We start from the raw sequence: 21,008 nt of genomic DNA, 5'->3' as shown, positions 1-21,008 counted from the left end.
GATGGTTTTATGGGTATATAAACTTAGCAAATTGTACACTCTAAACATGTGCAGTTGATTTTATATCAATTATACTCCAACACTAATATTCTTAAGAATAATCTCTTACACACATTAGAAAGTTATTAAGTTGTACATCTTGTCTTGTTTTCCCATCTTAGCCTCCAGCGCCATCTCCAAAACATCCCGTCTTCTCTTCCTCAGATTAAACAAGCCTAGCTATTTCCTTTGAACTTTTATGACCAGAATTAACTTTTCATTGTGCTTTCTTAAAAAACCAAATCAATATTTAAGTTGTAACAATCATATAAGAATGTTTTAACCCCGCCACTTTTTTCAGGACAATGTCCAAGTTTTCCACATGTTCTTTTGCTTTTTTAAATATTGTTGACACTATTACAAATGTCCCTATTCCCCTCCCCGCCAATGCTCACCTTCACCCAGCCTCCTCCACATGTTCTTCTATGATAGGCTCAGAGACATTAAGTGATGTGGCCAAGCTCACAAAGGGAGTGAATGGACAAGCTGGGATTCAAAGTCAGGTCTATCTCACTCTAATTCTGTGCTAGTTACAAAAACCAGTGTACCCACACTATAAGACATTTTGAACAACAATAACATGTATTAAAAGAAATTCATAAGATTGAGCAACAGCAACATATAAAAGGAATTCAATTTTATTACTCTTATGTACACTTGACAACTCAAAACATTTGACCAAGCAATGTTGAATCTGTTGGGCCAGCTTCAGTAAACTCATCTGAATTTAGCAGTAGGATTTTCCATTTGAGTATTTATAGATTATTTCCTCCATCTTTAGCAGATTAAACCTGCTTTGCACTATCTTTTATTTTTGCTTATTTTGATAACTGGCTTATTCCACAGTGAAAAAATAATTTTCAACTCATCCCAGTTTGAATCATGCTGAATTCTGTAAAAATAGAAACCAAGTTGGTGTACTATTATTTAATACGTCCAAATAAACGCACAATGGAGACAGCTGTGCAAAGTTTGAAGATGAAACAAACTGATTACCACACACATATACCCTACCACTAATTAAAAATATAATAATGTTACAAGTATACAATTTCAGTGGTGGTGCTATCTTTGTTCAGAAACAAGGTACATTACTATATGGCTGAAGCCCTCCAGCATTTAATTAGGTTACTGATTATAAGAAGAATCACATTACCTGGATTGTGACTAAGGCTTAATAGATTAATTTCATGATAACTGTATTTTAAGATAGGGAACATGTCAATAAAAAATTCTGGTCACATCCTCCAACATGTCCATGTAACATTTACTAGGAGTAAATCACTGCTAATTCCCCTGCTACTTTTAGTGGCAAGAGATATTTTATACTATATTTTAAGCCTAAGTAGCACTAAAGAGAAACTTCACAGAAGGTATACACATGTATACAAAAAAATAAGAAAATCATTAAGTTACATTCATTCTTTTCATTTGAATTCAATTAATAAATTTAGCTTCAATTCAATATCATCTTACTCCCTAGCTTCCCTCCTTGCCCATCAATTTTAAAAAAAGGCCAGTGAAAATTGTATGTCATTCTTCAACCATGCCAAGGACATAACCCTTCAACCTAAGATTAAAAATAAAATGCTATGTGTGAAATTCAATACTGCTTAACTTCTGGGTGCTAATGTCTAATAAATATAACATTTCAAAAAAAATTAAACAATCAAGATTATTTCCGGCCACTTTCATGATTTTATCAGTAGAGTTCTATGGCTTTGGCTACATTTGCTAGTGTTTGGATCCTGGGTAAACTGGTAGAATTTGGCATCATTCAGTATCACCAGTTTGTACAAGGCACAGAAAAGTTCTCTACTCCCCCATATACTTCAAAGCATTTCATTTTTTATTCAAATGATTATTCTGACAAAACCATTAGTCAAGAAGAAATCAAAGAAACCTTATTTTTCAAAGTTGAGATTTTAAAGACACACCTTTCACACCAGACTGCTTTAGCTATGCTATTTCTGGCAAAAATCTTTATTTCCTACAAGCATACATTTTTAGAAAAAAAATCCAATTTTTCTTACCTATGAGGTTAGGGCTTGTTTTTACTGGTTTCACTCAAAGTGAGCTTTTTTATTTTAAACTAGAGGCCCGGTACACGAAATTTGTGCACGGTGGGGGGAGGGGGGGTGTCCCTCAGCCCAGCCTGCACTCTCTCCAATCTGGGACCCCTTGGGGAATGTCCGACTGCCCGTTTAAGCCTGATCCCACCGGGCAATCGGACATCCCTCTCACAATCCAGGACTGCTGGCTCCCAACCACTCGTCTGCCTGCCTGCCTGCATGCCTGATTGCCCCTAACCACTCCCCTGCCAGCCTAATTGATGCCTAACTGCTTCCTTGCCAGCCCAATTGCCCCTAACTGCCCTCCCCTGCCGGCCTGTCACCCCTAACTGTTCTCCCCTACAGGCCTGGTCGCCCCAAACTGCCCTCCTCTGCCAGCCCAGTCACCCCTAACTGCCCTCCCTTGCCAGCCTGGTCACCCCCAACTGCCCTCCCCTGCCAGCCATCTTTGACCACATGGGGGCAGCCATCTTGTGTGTTGGAGTTCATTGTCAATTTGCATATTACTCTTTTATTAGATAGGATTTACCTTAGCTCTTCCTAAGTTCCTATATTTTCTTGCCTTTTTAAAGGAAAATACTAAATTTAAATATGAGAAAGGTATTGCTAAAACCATGGTCAACTACCATCAACTGCCTTCAATTGATGGTAGGAATAAGTACCACAGAGGTGCACAGTCTTAAGGGGAAAAGATGCATCTCTCAGCGTTCTAAGTTCAGAGCTTTCACAGTTAACAGAAAAAAAGTTTCCTTACTTGGGATAAGGCTAGTTTCACACTTTCTTTTTTCTATCCTAAAATTCATATTGCAGCTATGTCACAAGGTAACATGCTTGCAGGGTTTGAGAAGTTTCTTGGCTTAGCGAAAAAAAGTGCAATGGTCTAGTCCTCAAAAAGGCTCCCCCCTACCTAACCCTCCAGCAGAGAAGCTGAAAGAGCTAGTGGAGTCACTGGTCAAGAGTTTTACAGCCAAAGTGGATTGGGTGGAGGACAGAAGCTAACAGGAAAACAGAAGGTCAGAGTCGAGTTTAATTTGGTAAAGCAAGTTGTGCTTGGACACTTAATAGCTGCCAGATACCCAAGATTAGGGTAATTTACTTAACGCTGCTTCTAGTCATGGAGGGTTTCAATGCCACTATTTGAAAATCAGAGGAATAATAGAGCTACTATTCCAGTCACCATGAGACCCTATTCCCGTTCTCTTTTGTTAACATCCATGGAAAAGTGTTTATAGTTGTTTAGAATCAATCCTTTTCAAGACAGGTCTCTTTTCTGATCCCAACTTCCCAATGTGCCCATATGATGGCAGCAAAACAGTCTCTTCATCTTGCTTTAATTAAGGTTCTCTGTGCTCCCAGTCACACGTTCTTAAAAGGGTACATAATGCCTTATGTGCAATAGCAACCTCATTCAAAATAAAAATAAAGCAGACCACAGAGCCCACTCCTACAGTCTCTAGCTCTGACCAAAGTACTGGAACTGCCAAGAAGCAGGTATGTATGTATGTATGTATGTATGTATTTATTTATTTACTTCATGGTAAAATATGCATAACATAACTTACACATTCTTAAGTGCACAGTTCAGTGTCGTTAAGTACATTTACCAAGCAGTTTTAAAGCATTTTGGACTCTGGCCTCAGGGTTTAGATACCCAGTCATTCACTGGTTGATACTCATGGCTTCACAGAGATCAATGTCATTCTATTTCTAGGTAATCTTTTGGCTAAGTATACAAAGTCAGGGTTCATTCAACACACTAGGGTTTGCATACTTTGAAGTGAAGAATGAACCACCCCCAACAAGCATTTGTCCATTTCCTTCCAGATGGAAGATAGAAATGCTGATACTCTCTTCCTTGCCATTAAACCTTTCAGAAAATAAGGAGCCTACTATTCCTTGCCCTTTGGGATTTTTACAAACATCAGGCTGTAGTTCAGAACACAGACAAAAAGCTGTCCAAGGAAAACACACCCTCAAATTAACAGGATCTAAACAAAGCTGTAACTAGGTAATTAATGGCAGGGACTGGACTCTGCTCACTTGCTTCTCTGATAACAATCTGGCATTTTATCAGGAGGGTCTTTTATCTGGAAGGATTCACTATGTTCTGCTGCTGGACCTATTCTGGGAGAGAACAGGACAAACTTTCATCTTGGAAAGGAAACATCTAGAAGAAGCAAGAAAGCATTAAAGCTGTAAATAAAGACCTCCAAGTCTTTCCCTACCAGAGGAGAAGGCAATGAAAACTAAGATGGCCTCTCTCACTGAAAGCCTGAGAGCAAGTTCTGGTGGGGACAAAGCCACTGTAGTCCTCACCCAGGCCATACATGTGACAGTGGCAACTTGCTCTCTGCCTTTTAAAAAAATATATAAAGTTTTATTGATTTCAGAGAGGAAGAGAGAGAAACATCAATGATGAGAGAGAATCATTGATCGGCTGCCTCCTATATGCCCCCAACTGGGGATCGAGCCGCAACCCAGGTGTGTGCCCTGACTGGGAATCTAACTGTGACTTCTTGGTTCATAGGTCGCCGCTCAACCACTGAGCCACACCGGCTGGGCTTGCTTTCTGCCTTTGTTCTAAGTTCTGCACCCTCTCCCCAAGCCCTAGCCTTATCCCATCTTTTACTCAACCAGTGTCTTCCATTTCTTTCTGTCAACACCAATGAAACCTAAACTAATTCATACAGTGGTATAAATTAGTAACAATAACTTAGAATGATATACCTCACAGTGGAATTCCCATTTTAGGAGTCAAAACCATATAACTTAAAGAATAAAGTAGACTCATGAAACTTCAGGGTTCAGCTCAAAAAAGAGGCAGCATCTGAGAAAACGGGGTGGGTGGAGGGCACTGTTTAAAACCTCTCAAATCATTACATATAGCTTCCAACTATCCCAGGTGAATGGCTACAGTGGGGTAGAATCTGGCCCTCTGAAAGGCTTCATTCCCAAGGGAAAAAGAGACTGCTGTGGGAGTGCATAACAATTAGTAGTAGAAAGCATTCCCTATTCCCCCTTCAAACACGGCCACTCCACTCAGACCTTGTAACAACATGTCAAGAATTGGTTATGGAAGGACTCAGGAAAAACAGGGCTTTGAGTTCTCCACCCTACTGAGAACCCAGGAATATTTATCCAAGGTTGAGCCAGAGTAACTGGCCAATTCCAAAACCCACAGCCTGGGGCTTATAATCTGGAGTACAGATTGCCAGGTAATACTAGTGTCCTCCTGGAAGGCTGTATAGCAATCCTGTGGAGCCTCCTAGTTCATATCGAGGGCCCTCATGACAGTTTGCAGTGGTGCAGACAAGTGAGGGGTCGGGGAGGCGCTAGGAAGCCCCTCTGCTGGCCAGCTTTCAATGGGGGAATTCTATCAGCATTCTAAAGCTGCTACTTTAGGGACGTGTTCAACCATGCAGCAGAATGCAAATCCCTCGCTAGTCTTTTCAAGTTTTCCCTAAGTCCAGTTCTCATTCTGGCTGTGAATTAAATTCTGATGTCTTAAATCATGCCGGAAAAAAAATGGGTAAGAAGTGATTGAATATATTAATTATACGGCATTGAAGCTCAGCTAGAAAACAAGAATTACATTTCTTAAGTTCTGTTCACTAGACTTATGCAGGTTATAATTAGTATTAAATAAGTTTTACTTTTCATTCTAGCCAAGCTGAAAAGAAGCTGAGCCTTAAACTCTGGCTTTACAAAAAAAAAAAAAAAAGATTCTTCTGGAAAAGAAAAATGAATAAACAGTCAAGCAAAAAACAAACCAACACTACTCACCCATTACCCAAAAGGGCGGCTTAAGGAACTTACTTGGTTTAGCGTTTGAAAATATTTTCTACCCACTGCTTTGTAAATTATTTTCTTGTCTGTGTGACACATCCTTCAGTAACAATTCAGCTTTTCCTTGGCGACCTAGATATATTTCCAGTTTCTACCAAAACAGATGGCCTTTTTCTGTATAAACGTAATAATCAAAAAGGAGCAGGCTTGTTTACACAGTAGCACCCTTTGTACAAATACATATTTTGTTAATCTCTGGACATTATAGAGACCAAACAGAAAAATCTCATTCACGTGGACCTGTCTAATTTTGATTTTGTGAATATTCAGACCAAGGCTGTGCTAACCTTTGGGGCTGAGAGTTTTTATTTAAAGTTAGGAGAAATGTGGCCATCTCTTGGGAACAGGAGGACATGAATATCCCAGAGCAGGAATTCTTCCTGGGGCACATCTCATGTCAGGGTTCCACCCAGCAGGTTTTGGCTAGCAACTTTGGGTGAGTGAAGGAGGGAGGTGGGACTGTGCCCATCCTATATAATAAAAGGGTAATATGCAAATAGGCCGAATGGCAGAACAACCAATCAAAGCGTAATATGCTAATGCTATGCTAAGGCTGCTCAACTGCTCACTATAACATGCACTGACCACCAGGGGACAGACAGTCAACTGGTTGACCAGTCGCTATGATGTGCACTGACCACCAGAGGGCAGATAGTCGACTGGTCAACCAGTTGCTATGACATGCACTGACCACCAGGGGGCAGATGCTCCAACCAGTAGGTTAGCTTGCTGCTGGGGTCTGACTGATCAGGACTAAACAAGATGGGCCGGACACACCCTGGAACCTTCCCACGGTCCCTCCCTGGCCCAATCGTGCACCGGTGGGGTCCCTCAGCCTAGCCTGTGCCCTCTTGCAATCCGGTACCCCTCGGGGGATGTTGGAGAGCCGGTTTCAGCCCGCTCCCGCAGGCCACTCCCCTTGGGAGGGCGCCAAACGCAGGGCTCATGGCTGGCAAGTGCTGCTGCAGCAGCACGAGCCTCTCCCGATTGAGACTGATTGGGTGCGAGCCTGCGGCAGGCACAGTGGGGCTGGGATGAGCAGGAGTGGCAGATAGGAGCTGCAGGCAGCGTTGGACTGCAGGGTTTGGCCCAATCCCTGCAGGCCACCCAGAGGGACCCAACCCATGCATGAATTCGTGCACCGGGCCTCTAGTGAAAAATATAAAACTGAGAAACAAAGGGGTTTTCAACCTACTTCAGAGGCCTTGTGATATGAACTATCAACTAGTATGTTAACCAGATGCTATTGTTATCCACCCATTAGAGCAGTTCCCTAAAGTTACTATACACAAATTGGAGTAATGAAACTTTTTTTTTAATACATTTTATTGATTTTTTACAGAGAGGAAGGGAGAGGGATAGAGAGCCAGAAACATCGATGAGAGAGAAACATCGATCAGCTGCCTCCTGCACGCCCCCCACTGGGGATGTGTCTGCAACCAAGGTACATGCCCTTGACCGGAATCGAACCCGGGACCCTTGAGTCCACAGGCCAACGCTCTATCCACTGAGCCAAACCGGTTCTGGCTGAAACTTTTATTTCATAACATTCAGTAATTTGAACACTTCACTGATTCAGACTTGCCTTTTTTTCCCAAATAAGTTTAGAATTACCATATAAGACAATTTTTAAAAATTTCAACATGTATTTATACTTTTGTGATTCTGCTTTCTTTCTCAGAGTAAAAAGGATGCTCAAGAAAGCTGTGTGTGAAAGTAGTTTGTAAAGAAAGTACTTTGTAAGCTTCTAATTCTTATATAAATGTTTGTTATTTTTCTTTTTTCTTTCAACAATTCTGAAGATTTTCAAAATTATGTGAAATTTCAACAGTGGAAAATTCAGATGGTAAAGACAGATGGAAAGCATATTTTCTAATAGTTTTAAAATTATGCATAAATAGACCACAAATAATCTCATGAAGATTCTGTGCTTCTTGTCTGACCAGCATGGCTCAGTGGTTGAGGGTCAACCTATGAACCAGAAGGTCACAGTTCGATTCCAGTCAGGGCATATGCCCGGGTTGTGGGCTCAATCCCCAGTCGGGGGTGTACAGAAAGCAGTCGATAATGATTCTCTCTCATCATTGATGCTTCTATCTGTCTCTCCCTCTCCCTTTCTCTCTGAAATCAATAAAAAATATATTTTAAAAAAAGATTCTGTGCTTAACCTTGACATATTTTCTTTTTGCTAAAACACAACTGTGCAATGACCAGTGATTTCCTATTATAAAGAAAATTTCTTTTGTAAGAAATTCTTAGTATTTCTCAAGAATCTCAGAATTTCAGTTGAGCCAGTTTTATTTAGCAACCTGTCACAACCATTTGGGCTCAAATGCAAGTTTTTCTTCCTTTTCTACTAATTTCAGATTGTAAAATGAGACCACTGCCAAAGCAATGCCCAAGGGGGACAGTGGGGGAGATAACTCAAGACAGCAAAGTAAGACCAAATGTTTGTTATTTAAAACTGCAGGTTAATTTTGGCATGTTCAGAACCAACTAGTCCTATTCCACTGCTATAGCAAACAGATGCGTTAGAAGGGCCTACTGTAGTGTTAAGCATTAGCACAGCTAAGGGAGTGGCCAGAGCCTGGGTTCTGGACTGCCAGGTGTGAACCCACCTTACCACTTACTAGTGATATGACTTAAGGCACATTTCTAAACTTCCTAAGGCCCTAACTTGCCCTCTGTAGAATGGGAATAACAACATTACAGTGTTGTCATGATAATTAAATAAATTAGTATGTATTAAGTCCTAAAATAGTGTCCAGCCCATAGTAAATATTTGCTAAGTATTATCATTTATCGCTAACTAGATGGAAAACAAGTTAGAGCAAAAGATAGGGACCAAGAAACAGTATAGCACAAAGGATACCCCATTATGCCAAAAACCTTATCTGATTCTCCACTGTGTTTCTATCATGCCTGACACATAATCAGTGTTTGCAGTAAATCTCTGTTGAGTAGATGAATAAATGAATCAATACCTGACTCCTTAATGAATTACTTTTTGACTGGGGAAATATTATGCTTATCTTTCAGGGCCTTGGCTTGTCCATCTCCAACGAAAGGTACTTGCCACTTGCTACCTCAAAGTGATGATAATCAATATAAGAAAAAAGCAAATTATTTCAAACTTATTGGCCTTTTAAACCAAAAGTCAATGGTTTTTTAAACCTTTGTTTTTGGGTACACATGAATGGTATAGGGGAAAAGTCGGGGGTGGTCCTATGTGATACCCTAAGTCCTGATTCTAACATGTTTCCTTTCAAGAAATCCTCTGACTACAGTTGGCTAGGTAGAATGTGATGTTATACATGTGCTTGGCCCTAAGACAGCGGTTCTCAACCTGTGGGTCGCGACCCCTTTGGGGGTCAAACGACCCTTTCACAGGAGTCGCCTAAAGACCATCGGAAAAAACATATATAATTACATATTGTTTTTGTGATTAATCACTATGCTTTAATTATGTTCAATTTGTAACAATGAAAATACATCCTGCATATCAGATATTTACATTACGATTCATAACAGTAGCAAAATTACAGTTATGAAGTAGCAACAAAAATAATTTTATGGTTGGGGGTCACCACAACATGAGGAACTGTATTAAAGTGTCGCGGCATTAAGAAGGTTGAGAACCACTGCCCTAAGAGATGGCTGCTCAAATCTCAGTGTGCAGAGGAATTACCTGGGGGCTTATTTTGAAATTGCTGGCTTTTAGGTATCTGTGGGACATGTAGAAGGAATTGTCTAAGGCCCTGGCCAGGTAGCTCAGTTGAAGCATTGTCCCAATACACCAAGGTTGAGGGTCTGATCTCTGGTCAGGGCACATAGAAGAAGCAACCATGAACAATAAATCACTGTTTCTCTCTCTCTCTCTCTCTCTCTCTCTCTCTCTCTCTCAAATCAATTTTTAAGAGATTTGTCTAATAATAGAGAGTTGAATGATTCTGTACAAGTTCTAGTTCAAGAACTGACTCATTAGTGTATGTGAGTAGCAACTCTGGAAAGTGCATGCAAAGTGAAAAAGAGAGACTGTGGGGCAAAACAAAGAGGTGCACCAACATTTGGAAGACAACAGGAGGAAGAGGCCCTGCCAAGAGGAGAAAGACACAGTGGCCAAAGAAGGCCACAGAGGAGGGTGTCATAAAGAAGTAGTGTACAACAGTGTCAAATTCCAGAAACAGATCTAAAAAGACAAGGGTTAAAAAGCATTTGATGGCTTTTGTCACTAGGAAATCACTCCTATTTCATCTTTGTAAGTGCAGCTTCAATGAAGTGGTAGAAGCAGCATCCAGGATGTAGTGGTTTGATGAACAAATAAGAGGGGAGAAAATGGAGACTATACCATAGAATACCTTTTCCAAGAGTCTGGCTAAAAACAAAGGAGAGAACTAGGGTGGTAGGTAGAGTAGGTGTCATGGAGAGAGTCCATGCCTAATGGCCTATATTTTTTCTTGTAAATAAGAGGTGATGAAAGTAGGGGCTTTGGGTTTGGGCAATGACACAATATATTTGTGTATTTGTAGGCCCTCAACAAATATATTTAATGGATAGAAGAACTAGTGATGAAGAGCACTTCACGAAATAAAGTGAAAGATGAGGATAAATGATGATGAAGAAAATATGTGTAATTGGTTTGGAGGGGAGGCAAGATGAGCAGTCAAGAGTCTCAATGTTAAGGTGAGTAAGAAAAATAAGATACAAAGGGAAAAGTAAAAGGGTGAATGTATCTTGTGCAGTTGATGTGACTAAAGAAGCTTGTTTGAACTAGAGGATTATAAATAGAATGGTAAGGGTCAAGGCCCAGAGAAGAGGGAGGGGGAAAAAACTGTGCCAGTCAGTGAAAGATAACCAAAATGTAACCAGACAATCAATGGGTCCATGCTACCTGTCACTACTTGAGCCAATTAAGCAGAGACAGGGTGGGATTATATGAGTGTTTATTCTAATACTGCTGGCAGTATGGGAGAGCAGCAGGTCATCCACAAAAATGTGCTCTGCCCCCCACCATAAGCCAGCTGCTTATATTGGGTAGAAGGACAAAGATCAGATGGAGAGTGGGCAAAAGGGTATGCCAAATGGGCAGTTTCCAGGAAATGCAGGCTGCAGAATTGCAAAGGCCTGTGGGTATGCAAAGGTTGGGGGTCTTCAAAGGGCTAGCAGTTCTGGTTTCTGCAACAAAGTTGTTAATAGGCAGCTCCTGATTGGGGAGGATGGGCCACGTTTCCAGGTGAGCTCCCAGGTCCCACATGCAACTCCCAGCCAGATTAGAATGTGCCATCTTTAATTAGAACAGAACAATCGCAGTTAACAGAGTATGATTAATATTTCTTACAAGTAGCTGGTCCTCAATATTCTATTTCTGCCCCTATCAAAAACATGCTGTCATTATTTTTCCTTGTCCTCATTTTAAACTTATAATAATTCACCTTCACCTTCTTATTCTATTGCCTAACTGATATTTTCTACCTAAAGAGAAAAAAAAATACATTTTTGATCTTAAAATATTCCCTACTAGGTAAGATGAGATGACTGCATGTTAGCTGGTATTTGGGACTTGGTATTGTCAAATCCTTTAATTCAGCATTATTCAGCTACAATGTTTGAGAAAATAACAAAGACTAAGGAAACAAAAGTTCCTTAGGGAAAATATTTGGCTTCTCCTGTTAAGCACTAACCCATTTATTTTGTTAATTTCCTGGGTCACTCTTGATTCAAGTGGAAGCAAAGCTCTTTATGATGACCTCCAAGTTATGAATTATAAAACTGGCTTCCAATCTCCCCCTTGTGAGATCCCACTGTTTACGGAGTGGACAGCATGGCTTTTCTCTCCTCTCACATGAGCAGCTAACCATGGGGGATTTCTTAATGTCCTCCAGATGCAGACGAATGCCCATATTCTTTTCCTGCCTTGCCACTTGTGAAGTCCTCCTGAACTTCTCCAGCCCCTGGTGCTCTTCTCCTTGTTTATAAGCCCTTGTTCCTTGGTGTATCTGTCACATAATTACATGGTTAATATACAGTATGTCAGGTTCACAAGCATGAGTTTTATCTCACTAATCAGTAACTTCTTCAAGGATAAAAACCTTTTTTCTTTACTTTGCATCTTACCCAAGACCAAACACTAGCTAGGTATACAGTGGATGTTTTACAATTACTTGGTTAATCTATTAACTGACTGGATTCTAAGCTTTAGAGTGAATGGCATCAATAGGACATGGATTATCATCATTGTCAGAAATTTCAGCTAAGAATGAGGCTGTTTGCAGATCAAATCACTTGTTCTAACATGACCTGAACTGGCCTATTGAAGTAACAGATAACACTGAAGAAAAGCTGGTCCTTACAAGTTTTATTTTTCTAGCTTGCTTTGTCAATGCATTCCATAGGAGGTGAACTCCTCATTCCTTTTACTAAAACGTATTTAGAAAATGGTCTTAAAGAGATCTGATACCACAGATGAAGTCAGTCAGGCCCTCTTTAGGTACTGACAGATAAAAATTAGTGACAGATGATGGAGTATCTTTTTATGCCAGAACTCTTTGCAAAAAAAAGCCATTCAATACAGAAAATATGATTTCATTCCACAGGATGCACCTCAGCTATCTCGGATGGAATTTGGAAATTCAGAGGGCCATGAGCACAGTCCTCCAAATGAAGTGCTAGCTAGGCAGGGCCACAGTAAAAAGGAGACCAAGTAGGTGGCTGCCCAAACTAAGATTTCACCAACATCAGGAAACAACCTTCAATCTCTGCTTTTAGGTCCTCTCTAATATAAGGCCTACAGTTAGTTCTACCACCCGAGTTCATTGCTTTATTTCAAAATGTCTCTGTAATACAACAAATAGCCCCAAGCAAAGTAATGACTAGGGTCATTTACATATGTGCATGAATGCAGTATGAATGCAGGGAGTGGGCACAGGTTTGGCTTGTAGGCAAAGAGGGGAATTTAGCAGCTAAAAAACCCTATGGGCAGAACTAATCATCTGCATCTTGACCTGGTATCGGAGTCCACTAGTATAATCAAAGGTCAGGGTTTCCACCACCATTGATGGAATGGCGGGTCCCTTCTTTCAGGATGGTATAAGAAGGCCTAACCTTTAATCCCATTCCCTAAGGCTCATGGAATTTAGCACCACCGGAAGGCGGAGTTCCTAGGCTGACTAGGCGGAGGAAGTTCTACATTAATAGCACCAGCAAAGCCCTATTCCCAGCTGTTCCTACTTGTAATAGCTAGGCTTAAGGACTCCTGTACTCTCTCTCTAGACATTTCTGTTCAGGAAGATTCTTCTGGAAGTTTAGACAACAAAGAGTTACCTATTTTAATCACTTTCAGACAAGCATCTCTGACTTTTCTCAAAGACTCAGATGTTCCTTGTACTTGTCAGAAAACAAATGTGGCTTAAGCCAACATCTGGAATGGAGAAAAATATAGCAACAACAATCAAAAAGGATAATTAAGTTAATAAGGAATGCTTTTCAGACATAACATCCCATAGGCCAAAAGAAAAAAAGATGTTTTCCGAACTATCCAGAACCAAGTTATAGAAGTTACTTAGGAGCTAGATTTAAGTGGATTAACTGCAGAAGGGCACCATGTAGGACCAGACAGACCATTGTGACCTTGTGGGCCATCCTAAGAATGGCACCCCCACTTCTTTTCTCTGGGAGATGGAGGAACCCATAACAATGTACAAATGCGTGTTGCAGGCTTAGAGAAAAGTTCACCATTTCATTCACTGCACATTTAGAATCCAGCAGTTGTTCAGCTGCTCTGAAATAAGGCATTTCAAAAAAGACGTCTTGATGGTCATCTAGCTCAACCTCAGATGCATTGCCCAACATGTGATCAGTTTTCCTTGAACACTTTCAATGACTGGCAGTATTATGGAAATCTTTTTATTCTGATGAAGAATGTTAACTTTCACAAAATTCTTTATATTGAAATCTGAAATCTATCTCATACTTTCCCATTGGGAGCACAAGACAGAAATTATTTGCCTTCTGCCAAATGGCAGCCTCTCAAGTATGTAAAGACCATTACCATGTTGCCTCGAAGTTTTTTCCAGCCTAACTATATCCAGATGTTTAGCTTCCTCCTCATCTTGGTCACCTCCTCTGTATAAATACTAATTTATCAGTGACCCTCCTAACATGGGAAGCCCAGAGCAGAACATAATAAGCAAAATGATATGGGTTTACTCTGACCAGCAGAGTGGAGAGGGACTAAACCCTTCACTATCTGGAAGCAGCAACTGTGTCACAGTGCTTCCTTAGGGCTCACCAGAGAATCCCATTCCCCAAGATTTTTAAAATAAAAACTGCTTTGCAGGTAGCCAGCCCCAGTCTGTATGCACATAATTTTTATTTTTCTTTAAAAAATCAGAATATGAGGCTGTTTGCAGATCTCTGTTAAATGTTATCTTGATAGTCTCTATCGATCTCGTCTTCCAAGACTATTTCAAATCTTATTTTTTAATTATGAACTACATGAGACATATCAAATAAAAGAGTATGGAGAATATGACAATCAACCATTTGCCCAGAACCCAGCTTAAGAGCACATCACAAATAGAACTGAAGCTCCTAGTATATGCTTCCTCAATTTCATCCTCCCCAGTCACACAGCGATAATGGCTACTAGCCTAAATTTGTGTTTGTCACTCTCATGCTTAAAGGCTATTTTCAATTTTTACTCCATGACCTACTATATTTATGTTATACACAAACCCGATAAACATGCCATCTAGTCTGTCTTCATTTAAGTAAGTAATTTAAATGTTGAATAAAACGGCATTGTCTTCATCTATCAGATTAGTAATGCCATTAAAACAATGAGATGACTCAGGCATGACTTATTCTTAGGGGATTCTTACTAGCTCACAGCAAAACAAAGTTTGAAGCACTCACAAGTAATGCATTGAACAATCCAGTTTAAAACAGTTAATATGAACTGTTGTTTGGTCACTGATAAAATATGCCTTTTCCTTTCTCTTTTGAAAACCGTTCTGTAAGCTCCTAGTGTAACATTCCCACCCAGCCCACATTTCCCTCAAATGACTGGCATTGTTCTACACTCACTTGCATGGAGGCTGTAAGTTATCTGGGTGCCAGGATTTGCCTTCATGCATAGGAGACAGTGCTCTTTCTCTATCACCTCACTTATACCTGCCTTCAGGGCCTTCCTCTCAGTTGACTGGCAGAGACAAGCCAAAGCAGGAGTTTAGAGTCTGCCTTCTTTTAATCACCATTATATGCCAACCCCTTCCTTTCTCTAGAAATTTTCTTAACAAGCAAACCAAGGAGCTTTTATCTGCTATTTTGCAAGCAGGATTACCCCATTACGCAGATTGACAGCCCCTATTCATGCTGCATCAACCTGGGAGTCTTTTCCCCACATGTTTTGGCTTGTTTATAATTCTATGACTTTCAACAGAAAAATGGCACCTCCCTCCTTTTTTTTTTTTTTTTTTTTTTTTTTTATCAATCCAGACTCCTCTCCATTGGTTCTAAAGCCTGTAGTAGGGAAGCTACGAGGTGGGCCTCCAGGGCAGTTCACTAAACAGCAGGTAGGAGAGAGGAGTTCAGTCCAGGAAGGCCAGGTCAGAGAATGCCTTAATTTGATAGAAAAGGAAACAGAGGGTCAGAGAGGTGAAGTCAAAATAAAAGTAAATGTCAGCAATCATATTGCAACATAAGACTCCTCAAAGGCCAGGTAAAACACAAACCTAGCCAACACAAAGGTAAAACACAAAACCTAGCCAACACAAATGTGGCTCCAATATTGTAGGACTAGAGTCCCTGAAGTATTTTGAAGATACACACAGACCTGCTAAGACACATGCTATCTCAATTCACAATGTTTCATTCTGAAACCCGGGCTAGGCAGAGAAAGGTACCAAAAACCAAAACAAACCAAAAAACCCATAGCTGCTTCTGCGTGGAAAGAGATTAAGACTTATTTGGAGAGAACAATCACTGAGCATATAAATTACAGTATGATGCAATAATGACGAATAGCAAGGTAAGAGGTTTATGTAACAAATGCTACAGCCATTCAGAGGGAGAGATGATTAGAGCTGAGGTGCAGAGAACGAAGGCCATGTCTTCCTTCCCAGCAGTGTCTCCACATTCCTCTCTCTCTAAAGCAATGCCTGTCTTCTCTTTATCTACAAGGATTCTGGGAAGACATAGTCAATAGAAAGATACAGCCTTGAAGGAGAGCTCCCAGTATTACAATCACAAATGAAGGTAGAAGCCAATTACTGTCTACTCCAAAAACCCCAACTCTACACTGTGGAAAACAAGTTCTTTCAACTTCATAACCTGGGTAATGAGTAAAGTGATAATCCTTGAATTATGTAACTTTCAAGGAAAACAAAACGAGAGTCAATGTTATTTCCCAATAGCAAAGGCTTAAAAGGCCTAATTACTCTTAGTTTTTGTACCTAACCCCTTTTTAAGACTGGTATAATCACAAAATAGTATAAAAAGATATAAAACATATTTTCCAATTTCTAAAAAATTGTTAACTAGATTTTTCAATATCTCAACTAAAAAGTTTCTACTGTCTAGGTCCCTAAGGATGTAACTGAGACTGTATTATCACTTGTACTTCAATATTTTTTAGAGAAAAGAAAAGAAGATTTCACTGAAAATTTATTTAATGTAAACAATGACTAAAATGATTTGGTGAAAAACATTCTGAAGCAATTCTGCAATGGAAATAAGCAACAAAAAAGGGGGGGCATGGCGGGGGGAGATCCTTTTAAAAGCACCCCAAAAGTGAATAAAAGGCAGCTGGGGGACTGATTTATCCCACAGATATTAATCTGATGCTGAGAATTTCTGTCTCAGTTGATGCCCTTACAAACACAGATACCACTGGTCTAGGGAGGTAAGCAGCCTTGTCCAAGTATATAAGTAGCAGAGCTTGGTCAGAACCAGTTGTCTTGAGTTCAGGGCCCTTGGCTCTGTTCAGGACCTCATGCTGTTACTTAGGTTTGGGAATATTTGGTTTCCTGTAGCTCTTCAATTAAACTTGAAACTTGCTTGTGAAAGGGAACTCATAGTATGTCCAGCGATATTTTGGTCTCTAAAAGCCCCAAACAAGTGGGCACTGGTGAGCTGTACTCAGGGAGCTCGGGGTCCCTTTTAAAGCATGTGTAGCTTTGTGGTATTTGAACTGAAGGGTGAACTGCTTACATTGAAGGCATCATGTTCATGGTAAAGGGCTGTGTTTCTGGATCCAGCATAACATCAGGGACATAAAGTATACGGGATCGAAAACAAAAACTTACAAACGAAACACTAGGATTAGCATGATCATTTCTGTTCCAAGATGATGCAACAATCATAACTGCACACATGCATAACTTTGGAAAATCCAAATCAGAAACTTGTAAGATTTAAGTCAACAAAGAAAATCAACAGAGATTTAAGTTTATGCTAACAAATGTGGGATAAGGAATAAAAATACTAATAATACTTACAAATATTATTAGAGAGGAAGGAAATGGCAAGTAAGTAGACATAAATCAAAAGGAAATAAAAAGCTGTCGTTGGGGCCTTTAATCTTCTCATTATGCAATTCACTTTAGCATAGCAACCTTTGTGCTACTCCCACCATCTGAAAAATTTCTTTAGCTAAACTCAGAGTATCCAAGAGCCTGATTATAGCTCTTCCAAGTACATAAATTAACATCAACAACGCCACAAAAATAAAACACTGCCCATCCGCTTGTGCATCCATCCATCTTTTCAGCGATTATCCCAAGTCAAAGCAGCCCAATCTTTACCATGACTAGACCCACAAAAAATGCCTAAAATGACGTTTTATGATCAATTTTTCTCTTTCTTCATGAATAATTTTTTCAAAAGCAATTTAAATCAAATGTATACAGTTTTACCAAGTTCACTATTCCAGAAAAAAATCTGTTTATAGTTTATAGCTCCAGTGTGACTGTGAACATTTTAGGGTAGCACAGGGTTGTCTCTGCAGTAAGTTGATGAAACCTAAAACTGGGTTTTCTAACTAAGTTTAGGATATTTCCACTGAACCACAGAAGATGGTCAAGAAAGAAAAGCCAGCCTTCCTCTGTACCTGGCCACAGACCAACCTCATTGCCCCAGGCATCCACAGATGTGAGCCTGAGAGAATGGTGGCTTCCAATCAAGCCACCCTCACTACTGAAAAAGCAAAGTAAGGAGCAGACCCCACTGCTGGTGGGGACATGACTTCTACATCCTGAAAACAGCCTGTACTCAGATCTACTAACTCTGGATATAGGCTCCTTCATTGCTCCAAGCAATGAGCCTACTCAGAGTAGCTAAAGCTCTGGGCTACACAAAAGGGAACTGGTTATTTTGGTGTAGTAGAAAGAGTACACCAACATTCTTGATAAGTCCTGCACTCTTAGGTCCATATTCCAGCTCTCTAACTGACTCCCTTTGTGAACCTCAGTTTCCTCACCAGGAAAACGGGGGTGATAACACCTCTTTCAGAATCACTGTAAGCAAAATGTCTAGTTTTGGAAGCAAAATGTCCTTCTAGTTTATTAAAATCATCTTTATGTGTATGTGTTGGGGGGAGGTGGTTCTGATAATATTTAGGTTTAATATTCCAGATTTAATCTTACTGCTCAAAGTGTGATCTACAGACCAGAAGCATCAGCATTCCCTGGAAGTTTGTTTAAAAGACAGACTCTCAGATCCCACCCCAATTCTATTGAGCCAGATTCCCAAGTCATATATTTATATCTATAAGTTTGAGAAACACTATTCTATAATACACATGAACATTCCATAAACCAGAGCCTCCTGACACTCTAAGGAATTAATTGTGGCGACTTGTGCTATGAATCCTTTTCAGGTAGAAAGCAACTAGCAACCCAGGCCTTCTCACTGGAAGGATGGGATGATGGTATACTCCTTACTTTGTGCCTTTTGAGTTTAAAAAACAATATATTAAGTACACTGGATTTCAGTTAATATTTAAATCTGTATTAATGCAATCCTTGTTATATGTAATAAGTGCCTGGAACATAATTAGTAATATGAGCCTCTGACTATATTATAAATGAACAAATAACAGTTAGGAAGGATACCTTCAACCTAGTAATTTCTGGTTTCTAGGATGCAACACATAACAGACTGATTAGTAAGAAGGTTCTACAAACCAAATGTTCTCAACACAGGATGACAAAGTTGTAAAGCCTACACTGTGCCTCTCTGTGCATGTGCCTTTTCCCTTCCATCAACTTTCTGAAACACTTTTTAGTTCTTTCCAGTTACATGTGAAAGTACAAGTTTTAAATGCTCCTGAAAGTAAAATTATGACTCAAATTCCTAAAATGAATCACCAAATGCTGGATAGGGAGGTAGTAACTTTGTGTCTCAGGAAACAAAACCCAATCTGAGTGAGTCATCTCTGTGATCACAGATAACACAGCCACAGCCAGGGCTTGGCGAAAACAAATGGCGATAGCAACCACATGTCAGAATCTTGTGTTTAATGGTTTCTCACATTAAAATGCATCAGTCAGCTCTGTGAAACCAGGAAGTGGAACGCAGGACACCACATAATAACAAAAACACTCCCGTGAGTTTGGTATATTTTATCCTTCTGCTCTAAGTCCATTTCAGTTTTTGGAAAATAACTTAAATAAATGAAGGTGATGTTTTGTCAAGAGATAAGTATAAAGGAATAACCTAACTATTATGACAGGTTCTGAAATATTTAATAAGAAAATCTCAATACTTTTTAGAGGCCTAGTTACTGAGGCTGTTGATCCAAAATGAAAAAGTTGGCAGATGACTCAAAAAATGTAACAGAGGAAGTGGCAACAGGCTCTAGAAGCAGAAAAGCCTGCTATCTTGTGACTCCATGCACAATCTGTATGCATGGCTCTTTCTCAGATACTCCAAGCTTGAAAGAAAGGATGAGTGCATAGTAAACTCATGCTACACGACATTGCCATCTAGATGCTCCTCCTTGCACCCACTAGGAAACTGCTCCATAGTGAAGAACCAGAGGTCCTCTTGAAGCCCTGGAGAGGGGACATATGCCAGGACCAAGCCTGCCCCATGTTGGCCAGGCTCAACACAGAAATAATGCAACAGCCAGGCTATGCTTTTCAAAAGGGGGCCACCTCCTATCAACACCACACACCCACTGTCAGGTGGACTCCAAGGAAACATTATTTAAACAGTAGATGTAAGCTCCCACACCCACAATATAAGCACTTTCCTCTGAAATACTGGAGACCAGTTGGGGGCAATGGCAATACTCCCTGTTCTCTTCCTTCACTAGACCCCCCCCCCCAAGTTAAAAAAAAATCTGTAATTTCTGAAATAAGAACAAGATAAAATGCCCCCATTAAGCCCCCACGGCCACCCCCATTGTTTCCACAAAGCATCCACTACCTCATAATGAAGGGGATAAAAGGTGCCATGCTGAGTGCAGAACAGGTGCCGTCCATCGGGGAAGGGTAGAGTCGCCCCAACACCAACAGTAAGAGAAACATGCTGGGCTGACGGTTTAGTTCTCCTATGTCACTGAAAAAAATCATTGCACATAAAAGATTTAAAATTTAAGAGGCGCTATCTTCAACTATTTTTCTCATTAAATAATTATGTATATAAAATGAGACTCTCTATGATTAAGGGATAGTTATCCTTTTTCCATCCCCCACCCTCCCCCCCATTCATATAATCTATTCCTAATGTGTAAATGAGGAAAAAGTGCCAAAGCCATGGATTGGGCTTTTGCACCCGATTCTCTTCTCAAAACTAATTATTTAATAATTCAAGTCTGCTGTTTTTATTCAACCTGTTCATACAGGACAGGTACCTGTTCCAGAGAATGAAATGTGAAATTTTCAACATCCAAATGTACTTAAGAAAACATGAACAGTCACTTACTAGGGCCAGAAAAGCCCGTCTGCACAAGTTACTAATGAGGAAATGCATCATAAACAGAAGTAAAATTCATTGATGTTATGTTATTTTCCCATTACAGACAACTAGTACAAATTCATACCAAGTGCT

The 21,008-nt window shown here is 40.1% G+C and overlaps 1 protein-coding gene across 1 annotated transcript in view; it reads right to left on the bottom strand.

Annotated features, from left to right (window-relative positions):
• THADA (THADA, armadillo repeat containing) overlaps positions 1-21,008 on the bottom strand; it is a 284,676-nt gene that overhangs the window by 143,086 nt on the left and 120,582 nt on the right. The window contains exon 28 of the mRNA XM_014447808.2: positions 20,385-20,516. Coding sequence (XP_014303294.1) covers positions 20,385-20,516 — 132 coding nt within the window. The remainder of the gene's footprint in view (positions 1-20,384; positions 20,517-21,008) is intronic.

Source organism: Myotis lucifugus, unplaced genomic scaffold, assembly GCF_000147115.1.
Source record: "Myotis lucifugus unplaced genomic scaffold, Myoluc2.0 scaffold_6, whole genome shotgun sequence".
NCBI classification, from domain to species: domain Eukaryota; kingdom Metazoa; phylum Chordata; class Mammalia; order Chiroptera; family Vespertilionidae; genus Myotis; species Myotis lucifugus.
Note: the sequence above shows the minus strand (reverse complement) of the source record. Positions and strands in the feature narration are given on the sequence as shown.